Here is a 27,337-nt window from a genome sequence, read left to right on the forward strand (position 1 = left end):
TCCACAGCAGTCTTCGGCGGTGCACAGGATTCAACCGTCGAAGTGACTTAACGGGAATAAAAGACCAAACGTCGATAAATACACCAATAACGCAATCTCTTATGAAGAGCTCCGCATTAGAGCGACCAGATAACTAGGTGGAAAAAAACAATCTGAGGGCCCTCGACACGTGAGGGATTTTGGTTACACAACACATCAGGGATAGTGCGACAGGCACACCCATGTCAACGCCCCCTTTCGATCCTCGAAAGACAAGATGCAATACTCTGCGGTTACCACTGGATATCGGACTATATGCACAGCATGTGATTCTAAGCAGATTAACAAGCATCAGAAATATATTTTAAAAATGTATTTAGTGCATGTAGTTAATACAAAACCTTTAAATTTTATTCTGTAATTAATCAAATATACAAACAACATTCCAACAATATAACATTTTTAAAATACTCATATAAACTAAACTTTTACTACGGACTTCAGTTAAGTTAAAATTAGAGAGGGCGCAAGAGAGCCGTCCAAGATGGCGGCCTCCCTGTGAGCTCCGCGGAGCTCCCCTAAAATCCTGATCAATCGAAGCATCTGTGGTGTGCAAATTGGCCACAGTCGCCTCCAGTTTGTAGCCAAGGCGAATCCGAGCAGATTGAGGTATTTCATCCATCGATCCGCGACAGCCGGGTCCCGATTCACCGAAGGTGAGGAGCTCCCCCCCCTCGTCCCCGTGCGAGCGGGGCAATCACGGGCCCGCCGCGTGGACAGGACCGCTGGCAGCAGAGCGGACCCGGGACTCGAGGGGGGCGATTGGACGGCGCCGACCGGGCCCCGTCGATGCAACGGCTCCCCGAGAAGCTAGCAGACGCGGGGGAAAATCCTGCAACGTCCGGAAAGAACCATCACGGACGAGCGCCGGAAGGCCCTCCGCAAACCGCCGAGGAACAGGTATGCGCGCCCCGTACGCCCCCGAGTGACATCCAGAGACATTCGGTGTACGAAATAGCGCAGGAGCGCGGCGGTCCACGAGCCTGGGACCACATGAACAGTTAGCAACGACACTTCGGAAGCCCGACCCAGGGCCTCCTGCGAGTGCGCCGCGCGACCGATAGCAAGCTGGGTCGGCGGACGAACCCGGCGTCCCTCCCTCGCAGGAGAGACCCCATGTGAATCCCCAACACCTCTGGGTAACACCACCAGAACTCGGAGTAGCGTGACACATAGCACAGACTGTGGTCGAACCGGCCCAACGGCAAGACACACCGCCGGAGAAACCGCTAGAAAACATCTATCCTGCCTCCCTCCGTCCCCTGGCTCCCGCAACGCAAACACCGATGGCGTCCTCGAGGAAAGCGGACAGATCGCAAAAAAAGCTAAACTTCGAGGGTAGCTCCACGACCAAAGCAACCACCTCGAACAGCAGAGCGCAGTCTCCCATTCAAGCTGCACCCCAGGACGACGAGGAGGCCCACGGGTTTGACATCAGGGAAATCCTCCTTGATCTTAAAGCCGGAATCGGGGGGCTGGGAAGCAAACTCGACGCACTCTCCTCCAAGGTCGATCTACTCCAGCACAGGCTGGACAAACACGCCGACAGACTGGACACAGTCGAGCAGAGGGTGTCTGACCTCGACGATGGGGCAACGATCCTAACATCCAGAGTGGCCTCCCTAGAAGCACAAATGAGAGCAGTAAACGTGAAGAACGAGGACCTGGATGGCCGCTCTCGGCGCAACAACATCAGGATCGTCGGAGTTAGGGAACAACAACTCACCGCGAAAATGGAGGACTATGTTGAAAAGTTATGTATGGACCTTTTTGGTACAGAGACCCTATCCAAACTGTTTGTCGTGGAGAGAGCTCACCGAGTCCCCAACGTCAGACCGATCCCGGGGGCAAACCCCCGCCCAATCATAGCGAGGTTGCTTAACTATAAGGATCGGGACGCTATCCTACGGGCGGCTAGGGAGAAGGGGGATCTCCAGCACGACGGCGACAAGATTCAGTTCTTCCCAGACTTCTCCCAGGCCGTCCAAGTGCAAAGAAGATCGTTTACAGCGGTGAAGCGCAGGCTTCAAGAGAACCAAATACAATATTCCATGCTCTTCCCGGCCAAACTCTGCATTCAACACGATGGCAGAACCCAGTTTTTCAACACCCCAGAGGAGACAAGCGACTACCTGGATCGCTCCGGCTGCAGACCTGCCACGCATAACGGAAGACCACAAAGGGGCGACAGACCGAGAAGAAACCGCCGTAAAATGTACCCACAAGATACCCAAAGCGACGACGTGAGACCTCATGGTTGACTAGAAACAACCACCACAGATTGATACTGCATCCGAAGAAGGGAGCCAGCCTCCTCTTGGAGGGCCACCTGCGCCCCGAGCACAGCAATGCTAGTTGTACTGTTAACATGGGTTTGTTTATCACGGGCCTGTTGGGGGTTGCCCGTGCAGGGGGGGGGAAGTAAGTTCAGCAAAGCCGCCACAACCCGCACACCCCTGCTCCACGTCAGTTACAAGAAGAACTATGTGCCTAACAACTGTAATGCCCGCCCGGTTCCGCTATAGAAAAAGACTACAGTTGATCTCGCGAGCCCCGGCTCGACATGATTACACAGATCCTTCAAGATGGCATCGGCAACGTTGAAAATCGCCACCTGGAACATACGGGGCGGCAACCAGCCTACGAAAATGAGGAGAATACTCCAATACCTTCGGAGACACAAAATCAATGTAGCGCTACTCCAAGAGACTCATCTGCTGCCCTCGTCGGAACAACATTGGGCCAGAGCATGGGGATGCCACCGGTACTTCTCATCTTACTCCTCATTCGCCAGAGGTGTCGCGATCCTGATCGACAAGAGAACTAATTTCAGCTTTATCGAGTCAAAGAAAGACACTGAGGGGAGGGCACTAATGGTCAAAGGAATAATCGCCGGGAAGAAAGTGGTGTTTATGAACTCATACGCACCGAACACAGATGGCCCTGATAACTTCAACTGGATAATGTCCCATCTGGACGCGACCAACGCGACGACTGTGGTGTGGGGCGCCGACCTCAATACTACACTTGATCCCAGGCTCGACAAATCCCATAACACATCGGGAAACCCATCTAAGGCCAGTACTCAGGTTTGAGAGATTTGCCAGACCTTCAACCTATCTGACATGTGGAGAAGACACAACCGGGACAGCAGAGACTACACCTTCCGATCAGCCGTACACAACACCAGTTCCAGAATCGACTACATCCTGGCATCCTCCCACAGCCCATTCAAATGGGGTGCATGCCATATCCTCCCAAAATCTTACTCCGACCATTCAATGGTTGTGCTAGAGGCTACCCCGGCGGGCGTAGCTGCACCTGGCCTCAATTGGAGGTTCAAACCCGGTTCACTTACGGACACCGTATTTGCAGCAGAACTGCGACAGGAGATAGCCTCCTTCTTGGCCATCAATCAAGGTTCAGTCGACTCGGCGGGCACCGTCTGGGAAACACTCAAGTGCTTTGTACGAGGAATTTGTTTGACTAAAGAAAACAGCTTATTGAAATCGATCAGAGGGGAACTATCTAGTAAAGAACTTCGTCTGAAGGAACTTGAGCACGAACTCTCCAATGCCGCAGATCCACACACTCAAGCCGAGCTCAAGAAGGTTCTTTTGGGGTTCAGGGAGACAGCAGACCGTGAACTGAAGTTCTTGGGGCGCAGGCACCAGATCAGACAGTATGGAGAGGGGCAAAAACCAGGTGCATTGCTGGCCCGGCTACTAACGATCAACAAAGCCCCACCCCGCATTGAATGTATCATGGATACGCAAGGTCAGAGGGTTTACACAGAAGAGGAGATCTCCAACGAATTCCGAGACTTCTATCAGAACCTGTACAGCTCCAAAGGGACATCAGACCCCAACGCGATACAAGAGTACCTCAACGACACGGAACTATACTGGGTGAGCCAAGACCTGCGCGAACCCCTGAACGCACCTATATCACTCGAAGAAATCCAGGCGGCAATCAAATCCTTGCCAAACACCAAAGCCCCCGGACCTGATGGACTCAACGGAGAGTTCTATAAAGCACATGTGGAGATGGTGGCCCCCCTTCTCCTTGAAGTCTACGAAGAGGCGGTGGAGCGAGGGAAACTCCCCCCCACGACACGAGAGGCGAACATAAGGATGCTGCACAAAAATGGCAAATCTACGGAAAACTGCGCTTCATACAGGCCGATTTCACTAATCAACTTGGACAACAAAATTTTAGCTAAAATCCTGGCGACCAGATTACTCCCCTTGATGCCGGCACTGGTGCTGGTGCTGGGCGACCAAGCCGGGTTTATCCCGGGACGTAGTACAACATACGGCATCAGGAGACTGTTTGGCGTCATTGAGGTCCTGGACCCATCGCAACAGGCAGTAGCAGTCCTGCTAGACGCTGAGAAAGCATTCGACTCAGTGGAGTGGCCCTTTATGTTCGCAACACTAAGGCAGATGGGTCTGGGCAACTTCTTCCTGAAACTAGTAGCCCTATTATATAACGAACCTCGCTCATACATCACATTAGGGAACACCAGATCCACAGGGATCACACTGGAGCGCGGGACGAGACAGGGTTGCCCACTCTCGGCCCTTATCTTCGCCCTGGTGATGGAACCCCTGGCCTCGAGACTGAGAGCCGAACAGTTATGTCGAGGGTTAAAGCTAGGCCCCCACAGACTAATCGTCTCTTTATATGCTGACGACGTCATGCTGTTCGTCAGCGACCCCCAAACCAATCTCAACCCTGTAATGCGGGAGGTGTTAAAATTCGGGCTAATGTCAGGCCTCAAAACCAATCATTCTAAGTCGATAGTGTTCCCCCTAACTCCATGCACCTCAGAATTCGCAGATGATCACGGGTTTAAATGGGAACACTCAAAGGTGCGCTATCTGGGGATCAATATGTCACGAAGTCACCACGAGATATTTAGAGATAACTACATAACTACATTACAGTCCTTACAAGAACGCGTCCAGAGATGGAAGTCTCTGCCACTAACGCTGTGGGGCAGGGCCTCCCTGACAAAAATGGTTATTCTCCCCAAACTCCTGTATCTCTTTACAAATATCCCTCTACTTCTCCCCAAATCCTTTTTATCAAAAATCAAGAGCTTGGTCCTAGAGCTACTATGAGCAGGGAAACCAGCACGAGTAGCATATAACACACTCACATTACCAATATCAAATGGAGGGCTGGCTCTCCCCGACTTGGAGAAATACTACTGGGCGGCCCAAGCCCAATTCCTGGGTCACTGGTACTCTACCCACTACATCAGACCACATGTGCAAGTGGAACGGGCCCTAGCCTCCCCTGATCTATTAGCCGCAGTCATAATAAGCCACATCCCTGTACCGCATAAAACGCTGAACACAGTCCTATCCACGTATGCAATATGGAAGAAGATCACCAGCGAATACGGAGTGGCTATACGATTTTCCCCCCTGCTACCGATAAGATTCATCCCCGGCATCCCCCTCACGAATGAAAGAGTATTCCTGACATGGATAGAAAAAATAGGGGTAAAATCGCTGGGAGACCTCTTCCCAGAGGGCACCTTTCTGACCCTTCAAATGGCTAAGGACAGAGGAGGGAACACATCCCTAGATGTCTTTCTTTACTTTAGACTCCAACACACCCTTCAGGGGATATTCCCCACATTTCCCAAGCAACCCCCCACGTGGGATCTGCTACATAGTACAATTTTAACACAAGGTGAGGGTAGACTGGTGTCGACTCTGTACAAAACTTTGTTAAGAGACACCCGGAGAATCCAACCTAAAGTACAACGAAGGTGGGAATCGGCTATACAAGAACCGATTAATGAGGAAGACTGGGCCTATATTCTTCGGCAGACTCAAAAAGTAGCATTAAATTCTAGATATAAGCTGATACACTTCAACTTTGTGCACCAAACATACTACACTCCAGCCAGGAAACATAGACACCATCCAGAAGTGTCAGCCCAGTGCGAGAGATGCGCATTTGCCAACGCTGATTTCCTTCATCTGGCATGGGGATGTCCCGGCATCCAGCGCTTCTGGACTTCCGTCATACAAATAACATCCGACATTATAGGTGAGCAGATAACCCCCCTACCACTGGGACCGCTCCTCGGCCTCACCAAATATCTACAACCAGCGTCCCACAAGTTGGCGGCACTACTCATGGTGCTGGCACGTAGAAGAATTGCTATGTCGTGGGGTCGTGGCCCACTCCCCAAGACCGTAGACTGGGAAAAAGATATAACATACTGCCAGGAGATGGACATCGAATTTACTCGAACACTGCCCCTACATGCACGCCCTCCCGACATCTGGGGGCCTTACATCACTTACCTGTTGAACAATGCTGAACCCCCAGATTCGGACAATCCGAGCTCCTAGCGTGAAAGGGCACGGAACGGTGATACAACGGGGCGATTCAGAAAACCTTTCTTCCAAATCGGACAATTGATGGAGGCAATCAAAGTTACAGTGGACATGGGCGAGGCGGGCGGTGGGGTGGGAGAAGGGCGGTTGGGTATGGTATTGGACAGCTCCCTGTTGGAGCTCTGGTTGTCTGTTACAATAAAAACTGAAAATAAATATTTAAAAAAAAAAAAAGTTAAAATTAGAACATTTAAAAAAGGAAGAAGAAATGGCACATCTTGGTACAGTCCAAGCTCTAGCAGAGTGGTGTAAGCACTGCAGCAGGAGACCCATTTATACCATAAACACCCAATCCCACGTGCCAGACGTGAGGAGCATTTGCACTAACTAAGCATGTTCATTTGATAAAACGTTACCACAAGGCCTTTAATTCAGCTCTGGGTGGATTGGGCTCTGTAAACCTCTAATACTGGTGTAACAGCCCACACAGAACATGGTCAAGAAAACTCAACCACCTCCTTTCTGGGCAGGTGTAACAGTGCTTTTTTTATTGGGGGGGACCCAGCTAGCTTCACTTCTAGACGAAAAGCTTCTCTTTTGTAAACAAATCTATTCGTCTCCGGAGGATAGGTCAGGGGCAACGTGCTCGCCTTGGAAGCAAGACAACACGGAGCAACACAGGTTCGATCCCCGGGTTCGCGCTTAGAAACTCTGGGTATTAAGCACATTATAAATAACCTATCATCATTGCGATGTAAGACTACGGGGCCTATGTGGGTTTAAAGGTCATATTTGGCAATTTTTATGCGGTTTTCTCCGGCTGCATTATTCATTGAAGCGGAAGGAGGCAGGTGCACCCATTAAGCTTCAGGCCAAATACTGCAGCATTTTGACTTGCTGTCGATTCCACCAAAGGAATCTGCTTTCAACAAGAGCAGTCGCTGTGAGGATGAAAGTAGCACAATCATTAGAAGACCAGTTGTGCCCTAGAAGACACATCTTGGCTGCATTTACACCGACCAGTCCCCATCACAGAAAAACACAAACTACTGGTCCCTCCCCACACAGCGTGGCTAATGGGGTTTAAGAAGAATCACGCGCTGCGTGTCCATTGGGTCTCAACAGCCTTCACATTAAACCCACAGAAGAAACTCGGATTCCCTGTGATTTGGGTCAGTGGGTCCCACTAGACGCAATCCTCACATTTCTCCCTTCTGGATCATTTCTCTCCAATAAGATCTGAGCAGTTTCTTGGTGATCAGGTTCCTCTCCTGTGGATACAGATGTGGGTGGATTACAGGAGACTTGGACCACAGCAGTGTCACTGTTTGGCTGCAGGTGCGGGTGTAGCGGCTCTGGGGATTGTCCAGCCTCCTCCTCACTTGACCCCCTGCAGGGTCATACTTCAAAGCACTGGTGCTGCGGACGCTTCTTTTTAACCAAAATGAACACTGCTGCTGCTGCTGCTATCCCCACCACCAACACCACCGCCGCCAGCAGCAGACCACCGCGGTGGCGAGTTTGCTTTTCATCTGAAATGACAACAGGAAGAGGATGACTCCTGTGGCGCGAGCTCTGCTGAAGAGCAACATTCATGTGGCAATGCCCTGGCAGGCAAGATGGTGTCACACATGGAACATAGGAAGAGATCTCGCCCATCAGTACAAGCGCACAGACCCAGAGCCACCAACAGCCACTCTAGCCAGCCAGACACCCCAACAGCCACTCAAGCCAGCCAGGCACCCCAACAGCCACTCAAGCCAGCCAGGGAACCCATCAGCCACTCAAGCCAGCCAGGGAACCCAACAGCCACTCAAGCCAGCCAGGGACCTCAACAGCCACTCAAGCCAGCCAGAGACCCTGATAGCCACTCAAGCCAGCCAGGGACCTCAACCGTCACGCAAGCCAGCCAGGGACCCCAACAGCCACTCAAGCCACCCAGGGACCCCAACAGACATTCAAACTAGCCAGGGACCCCAACAGCCACTCAAGCCAGCCAGGGACCCCAGCAGCCACTCAAGCCAGCCAGACACCCCAACAGCCACTCAAGCCAGCCAGGCACCCCAACAGCCACTCAAGCCAGCCAGGCACCCCAACAGCCACTCAAGCCAGCCAGGGACCCCAGCAGCCAATCAAGCCAGCCAGAGACCCCGATAGCCACTCAAGCCAGCCAGGGACCTCAACAGCCACTCAAGCCAGCCAGAGGCCCCGATAGCCACTCAAGCCAGCCAGGGACCTCAACCGTCACGCAAGCCAGCCAGGGACCTCAACCGTCACGCAAGCCAACCAGGGACCCCAACAGCCACTCAAGCCAGCCAGGCACCCCAACAGCCACTCAAGCCAGCCAGGCACCCCAACAGCCACTCAAGCCAGCCAGAGACCCCGATAGCCACTCAAGCCAGCCAGGGACCTCAACAGCCACTCAAGCCAGCCAGAGACCCCGATAGCCACTCAAGCCAGCCAGAGACCCCGATAGCCACTCAAGCCAGCCAGGCACCCCCAACAGCCACTCAAGCCAGCCAGGGAACCCATCAGCCACTCAAGCCAGCCAGGGACCCCAACAGCCACTCAAGCCAGCCAGACACCCCAACAGCCACTCAAGCTAGCGAAGGACCCCAACAGTCACTCAAGCCAGCCAGGGACCCCAACAGCCACTCAACACAGCTCTAAGGAAAGCAATTCCCCAACAGTCTGGGTGACAGTCTGGGTGACAGGACATCCAGAGTCCACACAGGCTAGGAGGGAACAGGACACGCAACGTGCAGCCTCGTGTAAGTTTCAGCTGTCTTTACACCACTATATCCCCCCCAAAGGTAACGTGTAGGCAGGTCACTAGTGAAGGTAGAGAGGATGCGCAAGTGTGCTCGAGAAATCACTCACCTGTAACACTTTCTAACACAGTCCCCTTTCACACACACGCTTCGTTTGAACATCGGAGATGAGGCAAAGACCCCAGACACTGAACTTAGCAGCGGTACCAGCTTTAGAAGCTTATTACGGTCATGTCACAGATGCTAAAAAAGCCCTCCCCATCCCAGATTACTTGTAGCACACTAGGATCAAAGTGTAGGAATTGTGAAAGACCTGAGGGTTTTTCACTTCCCACTTCCGGGGGATCTTCCAAACAGGTGGCCAGGTGAGGGCCATCGCTTTTGCATCGCGACCCTGGGAGCAGACAAGCGAGGGAGGATCACCTGGACGGAGGGCAGGGATTTAAGTGGGCCGGGGCCTGCCGGGGCTGGGCCCCGGCAGGCCCCGAAATTTTGTTTTGAGGCGGGGCCCTGCCGGGGCCCACTAATCTCCCCTGGCGGCCCCGGCCACAACACGAAAAGGCATTTTTTTCTACAGCCTGAAGCTCTCGCTCGTGTGCAAGAGATTCAGGCTTCAGAAAAAAATGCCTTTCAGCCATAATGGTGGCACCGCACCTACGAGGCATCCCTTTAATCAAGTGATGCACGAGGGCTGGCGCCACCATTATGGAGAAAACGTGAAGCCGCTGGAAGCAGAGGCCTTGCTTTCTAAATACTGAAGCTCCCGCGGATTCGCGGGAGTTTCAGTCTTCAGGAAAAAGGCCTCTGCTTCCAGTGGCCTCACCCTTTCAGCCTTGATGGTGACACTGCCCCTCCCCAGCTGGCGAGGGGCAGCACCACCATTAAGGCTGAATAGGCGAGGGCGGCACTGTCCCCTGCCAGGCAAGCCTAAAGAATATAAATGCAGAGATCAGCACCCTCTCCCCCATAGGGGAGAGGGTGCTAATCTCTACAAAAGGCTCCCACTCTTAGACATGATTTGAGGTACTCCTTTGACTTTTTGTGTGCTTATGGGCTATGGGGTATTTTTTCTCCATAGGGTATCATTGGTTTTGTATGTGTGTTACACAGCACCCTCAGTGCAGTAACACAGGGGTGTCATAGTGACCCCCAAACATAGACTCCATACCCTGGGACTGACTACTGTCTCCCGGGGCATGTAAAGTCACCATTGGCTTTACTAGTCCAAAATTGTGAACAGAACCAGTACAAACCATCATAGTGTGGAAGTACTGAAGGGGTTAATTAGATTGCCCCTGGACGTTTGTGTCCGTCTCTGTAACTCTGACCAAGGTCGAGCCCTTTGTTCCACTATTTTGGCGGGCTTCTCCACAGAAGCCCTCCAAATGGTGCCACTCTGTCTGGGTTCCACAGGAAGGGTGGAGGGGGGAATAGGCACCCTGGACTGCGTTGCCTCGGCAGCCCAAGTCGCACTCTACTCTGATTGGCCCAGTGGTGAGCCCCCCGGCTCACCACTTAGCATGTGTGAGTGACAGCTAGGCTGTTTGAATGGGGGTTTTCTGCATAAAAGCAGGGCCTTTGGGACTGGAAATTCAGAAGTCGCCACAGGACCTAAGAATCCGAAGAGGGAAGAAGCTGAGCCATCTGCAACGACGACACCACTGGTGAAGCCCTGCTGCAACAAACTCACCACTTTTCCAACGACAAGAGAAGATCTTCTGCTGGAGAGTCTTATTCCTTTGAGCTGGTGGGATCAACCAGTTCACCTCTTTTCGCTTCCAAAGACGTCTCTTGATCGAATCGCCCGTGCCAAGCACCCCGGCGGCCGGATAGTCAAGTTTCACCACTTTTACCGCGAATAAAAGGGCCGCACCTTTTAACCGGAGAACTCCGCGGCTGGTTTCTTCCCTGTGCAATGCATCGACTCCAAAGTTCCCCCTCGACGAGATCCTCTCTTCCCCTGGTCGGAACCATGAACTTCAACCAGTGCCAGGAACAACTGCCCCCGCTGGAGCTTCCTTCCCATTTAAGGTACAGTGTCCTGCCTGGCCTCCCTTTCTGTAGATTGCTAAAGGTGACCCTTAAATCCTTGGCTTTCTAACTGGGTTGGCTCCAGACCTTTTAACTATTCTTCTTGAACCACCCCAACCTCCTTTTGAACATTTTTTGCAAAGACTTTTAGTGCAACTAAACTGTGTGAACTTGGGCACATTTTGCCTTGCTCCATTTAAAGTGGGCCTGGCCTATGAACTTTGGCTCTACAGTGTATACTGCGTTTATTCCCTTGCTCTGAACTTCTAAAAGTGTTGGGACCGGTATGATTTTTATGCTCTGCCTTTTCTCTCCCTTTTAACTTAACTATTGGAGTGCCATCTAGGTTACACGCTCACCTCTGTCTTAACAAATAGTGGTGCTTTAACCCTGACTTGTCTAGTAGTTATCAAGGGAGGTGTTTATACTTTACCTGACTGTGTTTTAACTTGCTTAGTATATTGCCTAAAGTGTGTTTTAAATAATTATATACTTTCTATACAAAGCTCTGGTCAGTGTTTGTTTACTCTACTGTGTTTTTGGCCCTATTGTCTATACTCTACATACTGCTCAACTCTTCTTGAGGGAAGTCTGACTGCTCAGCCACAGCTACCAGGTAAATCTGGGTGGTGCAGACTGCTACCAATTGAATTTACTACCAACACCTGTAGTCTTAATCTTCTTGCAGTGGTCCCTAAGGGAACTGCACAGGATTCTGCCTAACAACGGTAGGCTATGCTGATCACAACCGGTGAGTTCAAACTCAGAGGAGAACCCGGTTGGTGAAAGACGCGTATCGCGAGAGATGAAAAGTTGCTAGTAGAAGGACACGCGAGAGATGAAAGCCGCATTGAAGAGAAAGCTTCAATTGTCCATTGTGAACTGTAAATATTGTATGAGAGATAATGAAACAAAGTAATGAAAGAGTAGCGCGTATGTCTACAAGTTATGGAGAGATTCAGTCGAACGTAAAAGATATCTCTCCGAAGTGCAAGGGACAGGGGCAAAGCCCGAAGTGAGCTAAAGTGTCAGGAAAATGGTGGGGGCCTGCTGCAGGCGTCCCATTAGAACCAACAGGCTCTGGCATTTCCCCCCATATTCCTCCTCTTTTGGTTGCAGAATCTCTGTAGTAACTGAATGCCCAACGTGTCGCAACAGAAACTAGCTGAACTGCTGGTGCCCAACGTGGCACAACCTCTTGCCTCTGCTCTACGCACCTGCCCGATTCCTGTTCGGATCTTCAGGAGCCAGCAAGCTTACCCTATGCACCTGAAGAGGACATACCTGGTACAGACACTCATTAAGACGCAGGGTGGGCAATCGCAAAGAGTCGCCTTTGCGAGCCTTCTTTGCCAGCCTTGTTGTTTGCGCTTCTGTGTTGGTCTATCGCTTGGCTTAGCTCACGCTTGCCCTCTCTAGACTCTTAGCGATTGCGTGGGTGGGATAATACTTTGCCTCTGTGTCTTTAATAAAATTATGACTTTCCTAAACGTTAGTATGGAAAATATGAATTCTATGTCAAGACTTGGAGACTCGTATTCATGCTTGTTTAAAGCTTACTTACCACCAACGAGCATACCTGATTGATAGGTTTAAAATAAAGTGCCTTGAACGTGGATTCATTCGACCAATCCACGGCTTTCATGAGGTCTTGTAGCCTGGCACCGCTAGAAAATGCCTTGGAGGTCACGGCGCCCCGCGCAAAGTGTGCCCCAAAATGCTCTAGGTCGATGCCGGTTTGGAGCATGACCCGCTTGACCCAAAGGGCCAGGGTGGCCACAGACACCGCCTTCAAAGGCTTGCAGAGCGTAATAAACAGTCTGCTCTCCCCTGAGGGCCTAAGGGGTGCAGTCCTTGCTTCACACTCTTTAAGGCATCTGACCGGACACAGCCTTGGTTGCTCTGGAAAGGCGGGAAAGGATACCGAGCAGATGGCTGTCTTGGTCCTTCTCCTCACATGAAAGGTGACCCCTTCCGGCAAAAAGGACTTGCTGTCAATCTCCAGCGCTCCTATGTCAGACACACTCTTACATGCCACTAGGCAAAATAGCATTGCTAGTTTAGCTCAGAGCTCTTTCCTGGATAGATCTGCACTGTCCAGCCATCTTTGCAAAAAACTGAGGACCACGTTTACGTCCCACAGACGTGAGTTTTTCGGGTTGGGCAGCTGAATGGCTTTCACTCCTCTGAGCAGCCTAGATATCGGAGCGTGTTCACTTATAGGAGCTCCCAGGACCTGCTTGTGCCTGTCGAGATAGCCAACCTGTAGGTGCTCACTGTTCTATATGCTTTACCTTGGGCCGCCAGGGCTGCTAGAAAATTGACGATATGGATGACATCTGCAGAAGCGGGGTGTATGCTCCTCTCCAGACCCCAACTGCACCACTTGGTCCAAGCTGCCCTGTAAGATCTAGCTGTCTTTGGCGCCCAGGATTCTCTGATAAACTGGTCAGCGTCTCCTGAAAGGCCTGGCTTTCTCCAAGTACTCCTGAAATCACCCAAGCTATTAGTCTGAGAGTTCCCAGAAGGACTAACGGGTGCGAGAGCCCTGGAAGATCCAGTAGGATCTCTGACCAGTTGCACAGCAGAACCGGACTGTCGCAGGAGAGGTCCAGAAGATCAGGGAACCAGACCTGAATCTTTCAAGCTGGCATTACCAGGACCAGCCTCACTCTTACGCCTTGCGTACGCCAAAGCCTTGGCAATCATCACACAGGGCCGGAAGGCATACTTCTTGCCAGTCCCCACTGCTGCAGGAAAGCGTCCGTGGCGGCAGCTTCCGGGTGCGGCCTCCAGTAGTTGTCAGTTCAGCCTGAAGGCGAGAAGATCTGTTATGCATGGCCCTTTCAGTTTAAGACGAGAAAAATGATCCTGTCCAGCCACTGGAATCTCTGAGATAGCGGGAGTTCCCATCCACCACTTGGTTGGATAACCCGGGCAGGTACTCTGCCGTGACAGTGAGTCAGTTGCTCAAACACAGGTGCCAGAACTCCTTGGCCAACTCCGCTAGCAATCTGGACTTAGTTCTGCCTAGCCGATTGATATAATGTACGGCTGAGACATTGTCCATCTTTAGCAGAATGCAGCACTGCACTCTGTCCTGAGTCAGACTCTTGATCGCAAAAGAGCCCGTTAACAACTCCAGACAGTTGATGTGCTGACGGCTCTCCTCGGTCGAGATCTCCCCGCAGCGTGCTCCCCAGCCCCTGCAGCTGGCGTCTGACTCTATGACTAGAACCGTGCGAGAGAAAAATATGACCTTCTCGTTCCAGGCCTGCATGTGCTGGACCCACCAGTGCAGCTCTATCTTCGCGTCTTGAGACAGCAGAACTTCCTGCTCGTAAGCCAGCCCCTCACTGAGGTGTTGAACCTTCAACCGCTGCAGAGTTCTATAATGGAGGGGCGCTAGGAAGGTCGCCTGAATGGAAGAGGCGAGCCTCCCCACTATCCTCGCTAGCTCTCAGAGAAACCTGGTCCCTGGCCAGGACTGACCTGATCTCTTTTTTGATGTCGACTTTTTGCAACGGCAGACTCAGAACTCCTTGTACCGAGTCTATAATGAAGTCCGGGAACTCCATCTTCTGGTTAGGACTGATCCCCAATTTTTCCAATAGTCCTGTTGGTTCCGCTATATGCTCTCGCAGGAGCTGGGCGTTCTGCGCCATGAGACATATATCGTCCAGGTATATGATAACAATCATGCCCCAGTGGCATAACTCTGCCACTACTGGCTTTAGCACCTTGGTGAAACACCAAGGAGCCGAGGACAGCCCAAACGGAAGGCAGGTGAACTGCCACTTCCACCTTCCCAAAGGAACTGAAGGAAACGTTGGTGAGACTCGTGAAGGTGTGTATGAGATCTATGCGCGCTAGCCAGTCTCCCTCTTGCAGGATATCCCGCAAAAGGTGGATGCCCTCCATCTTGAAATGCCGGTAAATGAGGAACGCATTGAGGGCTCTGAGGTTTATGACTGGTCTGACTTTCTCCTTCCTCTTCACTAAGAAAAGGTTGCTCACAAAACCGCCTGGTCCATCACCAACCTGACTGGTCACCCTCCCCACCCCCTTTTTTTTTTTTTTTTAAATAAGCTTCTCCCCTAAGAATCTGGGCCTGTTCCGAGAGGACCAGCAGCCTGGGCAGCTCTGCCTGACTGGGTTCCTCGAAGAACTCTAGCTGGAAACCCCCGGCCCGCCTCAAAGACCCAGGTATCCCCAGTGATCTCTTGCCACCTGTCTAAGCATGTGGCTAATCTGCCGCCTATCGCAGGTATTGCAGCGCATGCGTTTGTAGCAGGAGCTCGCGCTCTCACCTGTGGTGGGGGTTGGAGTTCCACCAGTGCTTTTCCAGCCTCGCCCTCTACCTCTGCCTCACGTGGGGAAGGTGGTGGTGGTTTTCCTGGTATCTTGAGTGCGCCATGAGTCTCTGTAGAAAGGGCGTGGACGGCCTGCACGGCCGGCAGAGCGGCTTTGTTCTCTGCCGGGTTCCCCAAAAACTCTGGGGGCAAAGAGTTTCGTGAGGTATGCCTGTGCCTTGTCCATGGTAGCGAACATGTGCACAAACTTGGATATGTCCTTGACAAAAGCATCCCCGAAGAGGCAACCCTTCGGAGGGACAGCGGTCTCCGAAGATGCCAACTCTTTCAACTTCGGATTGCTTTTTTACAAGAATCGACCTCTGCTGTTTTACGGCGATAGCACAGTTAGCGTTCCCTATGAGGCAAGCCGCCCGTTGACTTGCCCAACAACTCCATGACTCAACCCCTGGTCGACAGTCTGGAGGCATTCAACCTTACCCGGCATACCACAGGACCCACCCACACTGCAGGCCACACACTTGAAGCGATTTTCAGCTCCTCCAACTGCGTTTTGGCAACCACCCCTAAACCCCTCGTCTGGGCAGACCGCTCAGCCATATTTTCCACTCTCCGCTAAACATACGCTTCTAGCCAATACATCCAGAAAAATGTGTTATAGAATGAGCCTTTGGACATTGTTCCTTGGTGGTAGACCCTTTCCGGCCCCGCTTAAGGGGGTTACGTCAGCCCATATATTATCATATGGCACTAGAGACCGATATTTTACTGCAGTCCTCCTGCTTCCACCGCATCCTGAGGGAGGCATTTTTCCACATCACACCACGTTATCAATATTCATCAGGCTCCATCCCAACCCCCTCAAGTCACCACGCACTCCCGATCTGTCGAGTGACACCCCAACTACCTATGGTCACCCTGCACCCCCGATCTATATAGTGACATGTACAACCCTCCCAGGCTGCCACGCACCCCTGCATCTGTATCGGGACATGTACAACTCCCCCCCCAACGTCACCATGCACCCAGTGGCATGCACAGCCCCCCGCAACCCCTCTAGTCACACTGCACCCCGATCTGTACAGTGACATATACAACCCCCCCCCAGGTCAGGTACTTACCGTACACCACTGTCACAATCTCAGGCAGGCTGCTGTGCTCCAACTGACAGCTGTACATGTTCTCTTCATCTCCCTCCTGAACTTCCACCGTCGCCTTGATCTGATAGGTTCCGTCAGGATTGGGGAGGAGCTGACTCCACTCCAAGGGCATCTCCACGCCACTCCTGGACCATTTCACCTCGATTTCTCGGGGGTAGAATCCATACGCGTAGCAGGTCAGGAGGGTGCGGTCGCCAGACTTCCTTCCAGAAATCTTTGTTGCAGGGGGGACTGGAAGAAAAAAACAGAACATCCACAGTTGCACACCATTTCTATCCCAAAGCAACAGCTTCTGAAACTTCAAAGAGGGGACAGGATAAGGAGGAGCAGGACGGGTACATGAGGGGGGCTGGTCTGGGGCAGATATTCTGACTAGAGAGGGCTATCCTGGGCGAGCTACTTCAGTTCCATTAAGTGTTTGGCATCTGTACCCAACATTTCGGTCTCTGTGCAAGCCCCACAATCTCCCTAAACTCCCAACACTGACTGCTCATGTCCTGCCTGTTCCTTTCCTGAAAATCCCAAATATATGTCTAGAAAAACTTGGGAGAACCCTGCATGTAGCAGCCCCCACATGCTGCACGTCCTTGGGCCGCATGCAGGGGTCCAAGCGGGAGCAGCCCGTTGCAAGGGTGGGCCTGCCCGGGAGAGCAAGGGGGCGCAGTTATCACTGTAGGATGGACCCAGTGATGCAGGCGGGGGGACAATTCACATGTTGGGTTATTAACCTTTGCAATACCAATTCTCTTTCAATTCTGGCTCGGGAGGATAGCTCAGGGGCAACGTGCTCGCCTTGGAAGCAAGACTACACGGAGCAATACAGGTTCGATCCCCGGGTCCACACTTGGAAACCTCTGGGGATTAAGTGCATTATAAATAACCTATCATATCAGGAAACTTCCCAAATCCCTGACCCCAGTTAAACTTCATGGACTCATCACTGCCACATTGACATCACTACTATAAACTGAAGCACTTTACTATAAATTGTAAAATACTTCCAGAGGCACCTAGACCCAGAGATGGGAACACAATCAATATTAGTATCATGGGACAGCTTCTGAGCATGCGCATTGGCAAAAGAGCCATCACACCCCCCTCGAGGCCCGGACCAAGGGGGAGAAAGATGCCCCAGATTGCACATGCGTCTTTATCTATATAGCACTGCCAAGTCTGACAAGAAGTGGCACAACTGCCGCACTGTTAACTCCCCTAAAAGCCCCTTCATACTGGAAGTGTGAGGCTAAAAGGAAAAGGACTAACCCCGCCCAGAAGAAGAAAAGCAATAACCCTGCCCAGAGGAATGCCGGATGTAGAAAAGCACTAACCCTGCCCAGAGGAATGCCGGATGTAGAAAAGCACTAACCCTGCCCAGAGGAATGCCGGGTGTAGAAAAGCACTAACCCTGCCCAGAGGAATGCCGGATGTAGAAAAGCACTAACCCTGCCCAGAGGAATGCCGGATGTAGAAAAGCACTAACCCTGCCCAGAGGAATGCCGGGTGTAGAAAAGCACTAACCCTGCCCAGAGGAATGCCGGATGTAGAAAAGCACTAACCCTGCCCAGAGGAATGCCGGGTGTAGAAAAGCACTAACCCTGCCCAGAGGAATGCCGGATGTAGAAAAGCACTAACCCTGCCCAGAGGAATGCCGGGTGTAGAAAAGCACTAACCCTGTCAGAGGAATGCCGGATGTAGAAAAGCACTAACCCTGCCCAGAGGAATGCCGGGTGTAGAAAAGCACTAACCCTGCCCAGAGGAATGCCGGGTGTAGAAAAGCACTAACCCTGCCCAGAGGAATGCCGGATGTAGAAAAGCACTAACCCTGCCCAGAGGAATGCCGGGTGTAGAAAAGCACTAACCCTGCCCAGAGGAATGCCGGGTGTAGAAAAGCACTAACCCTGCCCAGAGGAATGCCGGGTGTAGAAAAGCACTAACCCTGCCCAGAGGAATGCCGGGTGTAGAAAAGCACTAGCCCTGCCCAGAGGAATGCCGGATGTAGAAAAGCGCTAACCCTGCCCAGAGGAATGCCGGATGTAGAAAAGCGCTAACCCTGCCCAGAGGAATGCCGGATGTAGAAAAGCGCTAACCTGGCCAGAGGAATGCCGGATGTAGAAAAGCACTAACCCTGACCAGAGGAATGCCGGATGTAGAAAAGCACTAACCCTGCCCAGAGGAATGCCGGATGTAGAAAAGCACTAACCCTGCCCAGAGGAATGCCGGATGTAGAAAAGCACTAACCCTGCCCAGAGGAATGCCGGATGTAGAAAAGCACTAACCCTGCCCAGAGGAATGCGGGATGTAGAAAAGCGCTAACCCTGCCCAGAGGAATGCCGGATGTAGAAAAGCACTAACCCTGCCCAGAGGAATGCCGGATGTAGAAAAGCGCTAACCCCGCCCAGAGGAATGCCAGATGTAGAAAAGCTCTAACCCTGCCCAGAGGAATGCCGGATGTAGAAAAGCAGAAACCCCGCCCAGAGGAATGCCAGATGTAGAAAAGCACTAACCCTGCCCAGAGGAATGCTGGATGTAGAAAAGCAGAAACCCTGCCCAGAGGAATGCCAGATGTAGAAAAGCACTAACCCTGCCCAGAGGAATGTCGGATGTAGAAAAGCACTAACCCTGCCCAGAGGAATGCCGGATGTAGAAAAGCACTAACCCTGCCCAGAGGAATACCGGATGTAGCAAAGGGCTAACCCTGCCCAGAGGAATGCCGGATGTAGAAAAGCACTAACCCTGCCCAGAGGAATACCGGATGTAGCAAAGGGCTAACCCTGCCCAGAGGAATGTCGGATGTAGAAAAGCACTAACCCTGCCCAGAGGAATGCCGGATGTAGAAAAGCACTAACCCTACCCAGAGGAATGCCGGATGTAGAAAAGCACTAACCCTGCCCAGAGGAATACCGGATGTAGCAAAGGGCTAACCCTGCCCAGAGGAATGCCAGATGTAGAAAAGCACAAACCCTGCCCAGAGGAATGCCAGATGTAGAAAAGCGCTAACCCTGCCCAGAGGAATGCCAGATGTAGAAAAGCAACAATCCTGAGTAACTGTAACTGACTGGAAACAAACATTAAGAAACAGGAAAAACAGCGTTAATATGAAGTGAACACCTTTGGCTACAAGACCAAAAGCCCTGGTGAATCCTAGTGCTGATGCCGAGGACATCACAGAAGTCACACGGAGAGAGACCCTCAAACACTTTCAAAAGTGCTCATAATATATTGTATTTGTTGGTAGCGCCCAGACCCAGAGGTATCACAGCACTAGGGGAATGGTACATAATGGGTTACACATGATAGCTGGAACAGTATGGTCATTACATTCTTTCATAAAGATGAATAGTCAGGTTCATCTTGGATAGACAGGCAGTAAAGGTTACACATTTGTTGAACAGGGTTGCTTTTACTTTCTTTCAGAATAGCGGGTAAGCAGGTTCATCTTGGATCTGCTGGGGGAGGGCCTTCCAGAGGGCGGGAGCGATGGTAGTAAAACAGGAGCCACCAGCTTTCTTTCTGCCGAACCTCTGCGAATCTTGACGGAGGCCTTTGAGGGACATCGACCAGACGCCATCGACGCAGGAGGCCCTCTTTCCGAACTACACCGCCGTGGACATTACATGTCAAAGATGAGGAATAGGTTGGAGGACACAATCCATTCATACGGATCACGCGCCACTTGCGCAGGAATGCAGATTTTCTCTGTATAAAGAAAACCTGTCTTATTTTGGCTGAGGTTATGCTATACTCCAGACCTGTGCGGTTATCGTGATGCGCTGGTTAACCTGTTGAGCCTGGAAGGAGGCAGGAGCCTGCCCTGCATTGTTTATGTAAAGAACTTGTTGGTAGAAGTGGGTGAAATAATTAAGCTCTGGGAAGACATCACCAAGGCTACTTCATACCGAGTTAAGAGGCTGTTCTTGGCAAGACCAGGAAGAATATGGAGGACGCCTGCTTGAGGCTAAAGACAGGTCTACCTCACTGATGAGGCCCAACAAGGCTGAAACACGTGTCTGGGGTTTCTGTTGGTACTCTTGCAAGAATGGAATTGCCATAGCATTTCGGTGCTGGACTGCCCATGTGGGTGGGACAAAGACTGATATGCAAATGGATATTTCCCATCTGTGAAAGGTACCGTGAGCTAAAGTGTGGCTGCGGACTCTCGAGTGGGTACCGTCAACAGGTCATTTTGCCGTGTTCGTTCTCGCAGAGGGGCGCCTCAGACTATTTTTTAATTCCTTTTAGAAAGGTTAGGGGGGCCAAGTGCAATACCCCTTAGCTGAAAATGTGCAACACACTGACAGTATAAATATCAGACACAATAACTAAAAAAGCAAAGTGTGATCCAGAAGATACAATGTCAGCCCTTCTCACAGAACTGTGCCACCCTTGACCAATGCTAGAGCGCTGTTAAAGGAACGCCAGACTGCCTTAGTCCGTCTCTCTCCCCCTTTGACCAGCTCCAAATAAAAAACAGACCAGAATGACCCCAGCAAACAGTAGCCCAAAATAAAGACCCCTTGTTAATGGTGGTCGATTCTTCATTGCTGTCCCACCCTAGCAGTGTTAGAGCCCTGTGAGAGAATCACACAGGGACAGTTGACAAATCACCTGGCCACATCCAGTTACTGGCCATAAGAGGCATTTAGGCAGAATAAGCCAGGTGGTTATCAGTTGATGGATTTCCTAAGGGTGGCGGAAATACACAAAAAAAAAAGTCACTAAAAGGGTACGAGTATACAATACCTTTTTTTACTGATTGTAGGTCTGAACCGTTTGGGCTAAGAGCACAGCCAAGGAGTCCCCGCCCCTTCACCCTTAAGAGCGGCGCCCTTGGAGCTTGTGTGCAGGCTCCGGCGCACAGTGGACAGCTTCCTGGGGGAATTGGGGAGGATTAATAGGAGGCGACCAGGAATGCAACGGGGAGCCTCAACAGCCGAGTCCTATATCTGCTGGTGCCAAATAGCATAGAGAAGACGATTCCGAGCAGGGGCACAACAAAACCTATATTTTGGGGAGGCTAGCTGGTGATGGGAGGGGCCACCGTCTAAACTGGTCATGGCAAGCGTGGAGGCTCCGCCCCCTCTGTTTAACCCCAAGGGTTGTCTGGCATGGGGCGCAATAATCAAATGGTGGAAGTCCAGCATTACACATAGGTACACACGCTATTACACATTCATTCACTTAAACATCCCATTCACCATACACTCACTCATTTACATGCGCACCCAGCCCCCTATACATCATACACTCATTCACACACTTACTCATTCACACATACATTACATACACACTCCTTGCACACATCCAAAGAGCAAAAAACGCTGCAGCCAAACTGCTACTTGCGCTCGGCCCGAGAGACCACATCTCCCCAGCCCTTCAAACTCTACACTGGCTTCCGGTGGCCCGAAGGGTGACTTTCAAAACCTTATGCATCTCTCATCGAGCATTTCATAAAACTGGACCTCAATATCTTCAAGACAAACTAAAACCCTATCACTCTTCACAAACTCTAAGATCAAGCTCAGCCGGCCTCCTAGTCATACCTAAAACAAACGCAGTCAGTTTAGGCGGATCATCATTCTCAGCCTTGGCCCCCACGCTGTGGAACGCACTCCCACCCCACATCCGCCTAACTGAAGATCTAATGTCTTTCCGCAAACTACTGAAAACTTGGCTCTTCCCCTAAAACCAACCCGTACGCAAACTAACCCAAACTGATTTACTGCATCTCAATGACACCAACCCAACAAACTACTAGATCTTGAATAACAATAAGACAAATAACAATACAACATCAATATCCATGCGAGACAACTAATAGCCGCTAATGTAAACTAAAAGGACAAACAGAATAGAACGGGTAAGGTAGATCAAAGCAGTGAAGCAGATAAAAAGAAGAAATGGTACGAAAACAGTAATGAGGTTTAAATTAATGAAGTGAATGTAAGGAGTGCAATGGACAAAATGGGCAAAAAGAATAAAGAAAGGATGGAGAGATGAATACAAGAGACTAAGTGAATACACAGACAGTTGACACTGACGCTGTGAGTGCATGGCATAAATAGAAAGCACAGAATAGACGATTCAAGTACATGAGACGAGTGTAGTGCATGAAACAGATAGAGAACGGTTGACAAGTGAAATGGCCTGAAATCGATAATGCATGACGAAGGAACGAAGTGAATGGAGCGGTTGAAATCGTTAGAATGGATGAAGCGCGTAGAACGGATGAATGCGCGGAGTGGATGAATGAGTTGACCAGATGAGTATTGAGCGGATGGGGTGTAGAGCGGATGAGCGTGTTGAGCGGATGGAGTGTAGAGCGGATGAGCGTGTAGAGCGGACGAGTATGTAGAGTGGATGATTGCATAAGCGCGGAGAAGTATGTAGAACGCAGGAGAGCAGATGACTGAGCAGAGGGGATGAGTAGAGCAGATGAGTGTGTAGAACAGACGAGCGTGTAGAACAGACGAGCGTGTAGAACAGATGAGTGTGTAGAGCGGATGAATGCATAAGTACGGAGGGATGTGTAGAACACAAGTGCATAGAACAGATGAATGTGCAGAGCAGACGAGTGCCTAGAGCGGACGAGTACGTAGAGGGGACGAGTACGTAGACCCGTTGGATCGGAGTGCGTGGAACGGATTGGAGTACGTAGAACAGATTGGAGTGCATGGCGTGGACTGGAGTACATAGAGCTGAATGGAATGCATGGAGCGGTCTGTGAGTGTATGGAGCGGACGGGAGTGCATGGAGCAGACTGAAGTACACAGAGCGGACCGGAGTGAATAGAATTGCGTGACTTACATGGAATGGTTTGGAGTGCATAGAACGTTTGAAAGACCATGTAACCCATCATATCACATCACCACGCTTACTCTCTTCTTTACACCACCACTCAACTAGAACACAGAGATACTATGACACCATTCGGTATAGCTGTTCTCATACCAACATCTGCCTCATACTCCCCATCACTCTAACTAAACACAGCTGGTTACACACCCCCCAGCCAGGCGTTCTCCTCAGGCCTAACGCAGCCACAGTCGGTCTGGATAAATCCTGCCAGAACGAACACATACTCTTGATCTCTCAACCACCACACCTACCGTTAAGAAGCAGCTTTTACACAAATGCCACACCAGCTGCACACATATCCGGTGCTCACACGCAGCTTTTTGACTCCCTCTACTCTCTCTACTGTCTTTAACTTTGGTTCCCAAGGGTGTTCAACCTACCAGTGCCTTCAGACCATACCAATGGTACATAAGGCGCTATATAAATGCAAAGTAACATAACATAACATAATGAGATAAAACATAACACTTTTTAACACTGCTACTTTCCAAAAAGGCTTTCCTCACATCTCTGCCTAACAAAAAGCAAGTGTGACATCAGCCCCTTCCCCTGAGATGTCAAAGGACATATCCTCAATGGCGTTGAGCGCCTGATTCCAAGAGTACATATGAATTTTGCTTTGAGTGTTTAAGTTATCTTCTAACACAAGTAATGTATCGACAACAAAAAAGATGCTTGTGTATTGGTTCATTATTCTATGCCATTGTAAGTCATTTAATATGTTCAATCAGTACACGGGGAGGGGTGGGGGGATTCGTCCTCCCTGCAAATCAGGAAGCTCAGAACGGGGGCTTTACCGCATGGTAAAACCCCTGCTCTGAATCTCCTCAGAAGCGGAGGGCTGCCATCTCCCCCACTGGTACGGAGGTAAGTGGGACCCCGTTTCCGCCATTCCCCCACCACAAGACCACAATTTCCGCATCTCCCACCGACCCCTTCCCACTTACCTTCTGCTCTTTTGCACCTCGCCGGTGCCGGGAACACCCTGTTCCCAGCGCAGCGCTGGTGCGACAATGGCCACCATGGAAAGGGAAAAGGGACTATGTGCCGTTCCCTTCTCCATGATCCAATGCAGCCATCTCGCTTTGTATTGTTGAGAAACTGCAAACATGCAGGTTCTTAACTTGAGAAAAAAAATATCAGTCTCCCAGTGCAACGTGCCGGGATACTAATGGCAATAACACCTGCAGTCTGGGGCATTACCGAGGATTGCTAACTACTCCTTACTGTACTGAAAAGCCTTCTTAAACAGACCACGGCATGTTAACTGCATGGCTCCTGGCGTCTGTTAACACACAGGCACCATTTTAGATTCAATTTTATAGGTGAACGCGAAAGACAGCAACAACAGACTTTCCAATTTCATTCTCAACTAAAGACCTTTAGCTCATGCCAATTTCAATGTAATTCTGTAGCCTTATTGGAATATATGTAGTGCCTTTAGTGTTTGTGTACATAGTAACTAACTTCCATATTAGCAATCCATTCATTGATCATTCTCAAACATATGAAAGATTTATTAAAAAATGACCCCATCACCTTCTAAACTTGTATAGGGTCGTGAAATCCTTAACTTTTTTCCGATTGGAATGGGGAACATAATAAAACAATCATTCTTACTATGAAGCAAACCACACAGCCTGATAATGTAAGATCTATTATCCTCACACGTGTGCACATCATTTATAAGACCCCTACACTTCTGTGATACAAACTCCATTGCATAAGCAATTCACTTCTATAATTCCACAAACAACATCTCATATGAAAATCATTCACACCTTTTTCATTTATATACTGTTTTATGAAACACCTTTAGGATTGTTGTCCACAATAATGTGTACCTGTAATATTTTGTAAAGAATGATCGTAAAATGATTTTAGTTCATGATCTTTATAAAGTCCACTGACGGTTGAGTCGAGGTGAAAGATTCTCCAGGTTCTGAATATCCTTTTTATGGATGAGGTTTTATCAATTACACAAATTTAAGATCCTCCACTTTTCCATTTCCACGTTCCATCACCCTGCGTTAGTCTTCCATCTCGAATTTACATGCTTGTAATTGTAATCGTCATTTGTATAGCGCCCTTTCCCCATTTGTAGGGCCTCGATGCGCTTTGTAGTTGGAACGTCCTTGGGACCGAAGGGCACGTATGGGACATTCTAAGAGTTAAGTTTAAGATGCTTGTGTGCATTCTGCCAGGTTAGGATTTAGGAGGGTTGGCTGGGCCCCGGTAAGCAGCCCAGAGGTCAGGCACGTGGGGTGTGCTGTTGCTGGATTAGGACAGAGTGCTAATACAGGAGATTCGATGTGTGCCCAGCAAGAGACATTTTTCTTTCCATGGGTTGTCACTACATTCTAATGGCAGACAGAGTGCAATAGGAAATACATTAAATGAAATAAATCTTGTGACCTATGGCCAAGACCAGTATGGATCCCTTCCCAGATAAGTGCTTCTTAGTGTGCCTCTCTTCCTACCCCCACAGCTATTAAAGAGTGTTCCGTGCCCAATAGCCCCAGTTGAACTGGCGCATTTCCTCATTAGCCCCAGTGCGGAATATGGGTTAGCATTGTGTGTGCTTGTGCAAGTCCCTTGATAATTAGCGAGTGCGCGAATCATAGATGTCCCCCTGTTCAAACTGATCCTGCTACCGTTGCTATCTCTAGAGGTCCGTCTTAACAAGCCTGCTGTCCCTGCATCTTTAAGTTGCAGCATCCCAGTTACATCAGATTTATCGGTGCAGTTTAGTGACCAAATTGCACCGGTTATGCTGGTTCGGGACACTGCGAACGCTGCCGGCAATTCGCGATGGCATGGAAGTGTAGGTGTTTAGTTGGGTCTGGGCAAGTACTTGTGTGCGTGGGGCAGGAAGACAGTGCAAGCTTCTCATGGTGTGCCGCTGCGAACACTGAAGGCATCTGCAGTCGTTTGGAAGTAGGTTTTTAGCTTTGTCTTGGCCTGTACTTGTGTTCTCGGGCAATCACAGTATAGAGTGGGCAAGTTTGAAGAGGAGGAAGGGAAAAGCCAGGTTTTGAGGGCATTTCTGAATGTGAGGCGATTGTCAATGCTGCAGATGTGGAGGGACATAGAGTTCCAGATGGTGGGCACTTGGACGGAGGAGGAGGAGGATTCCGCCAGCCTGGTGTATTTTTATTGGGGATAACTAGGAGAAAGGCTGTGCCGGATCCAAGTGTCCTTAAGGGGCAGTAGAGTGTTTGTTTGTCCCAGAGGAAATCCAGGCCTGAGTTGTGGATGGCACGGTGAGTAATGCACATGGCTTTAAAGGTAGTTTGTCGTCCAATAGAAAGCCATTGGTGGACTCTCAGTGTGGGGCTGAAGTGTTCTCTGGGAGGGAGGCCGATGAGCAGGTGGGACGCAGCATTTTGTACTCTTTGTAGTTTCTTTAGTAGAACACTGGTGCGCCTAGATAAAGGCAGTTTGCGTAATCTAGGCAAGAGAGGATGATGATGGGGATGGGCAGAGATTCAGTGAGGATAGGTGAGGTATGGAAGATACGCCTGAGGATGCGTAGATGGAAGAAACAGGTTCTGAGTATGGAGTTGATGTGTTGGGAGAAGGTGTCAAGATCGCGTCTTACCTTAGAGCTTTGCAATGCCACCTGGTGACGTGAGCGACTTCCTGTCCCCTGGCCAGCCACCATGACCCTGGACCAGGAACAGAAGTTCAGGCTCTGTCCAGGGGATTTGGAGTCAAGCAAATGCAGGAAAAACCCTCACCGGGAAAAACCTCCAGGTAATGGAGTGGAAGGTCCAGACTGGATCCACCTAGTAGACAGCTGACTG

At 50.5% G+C, this 27,337-nt stretch overlaps 1 protein-coding gene across 4 annotated transcripts in view; it reads right to left on the reverse strand.

Moving 5' to 3' along the window:
* Positions 1-27,337, reverse strand: part of LOC138522107 (major histocompatibility complex class I-related gene protein-like) — a 458,357-nt gene that overhangs the window by 122,999 nt on the left and 308,021 nt on the right. For 2 of the 4 annotated variants that reach the window (XM_069635373.1, XM_069635372.1), the window contains exons 5-6: positions 16,638-16,907; positions 338-7,933 (exon numbers count right to left, since the gene is read on the reverse strand). In XM_069635373.1, coding sequence (XP_069491474.1) covers positions 7,800-7,933; positions 16,638-16,907 — 404 coding nt within the window. In that variant the 3' untranslated portion in view covers positions 338-7,799. Of the gene's footprint in view, positions 1-337; positions 7,934-16,637; positions 16,908-27,337 lie in introns of those variants that run through there. The other 2 variants (XM_069635375.1, XM_069635374.1) reach the window with 1 other exon arrangement.

Source organism: Ambystoma mexicanum, chromosome 13 (genome assembly GCF_040938575.1).
Source record: "Ambystoma mexicanum isolate Mex_15411 chromosome 13, UKY_AmexF1_1, whole genome shotgun sequence".
Taxonomy (NCBI): domain Eukaryota; kingdom Metazoa; phylum Chordata; class Amphibia; order Caudata; family Ambystomatidae; genus Ambystoma; species Ambystoma mexicanum.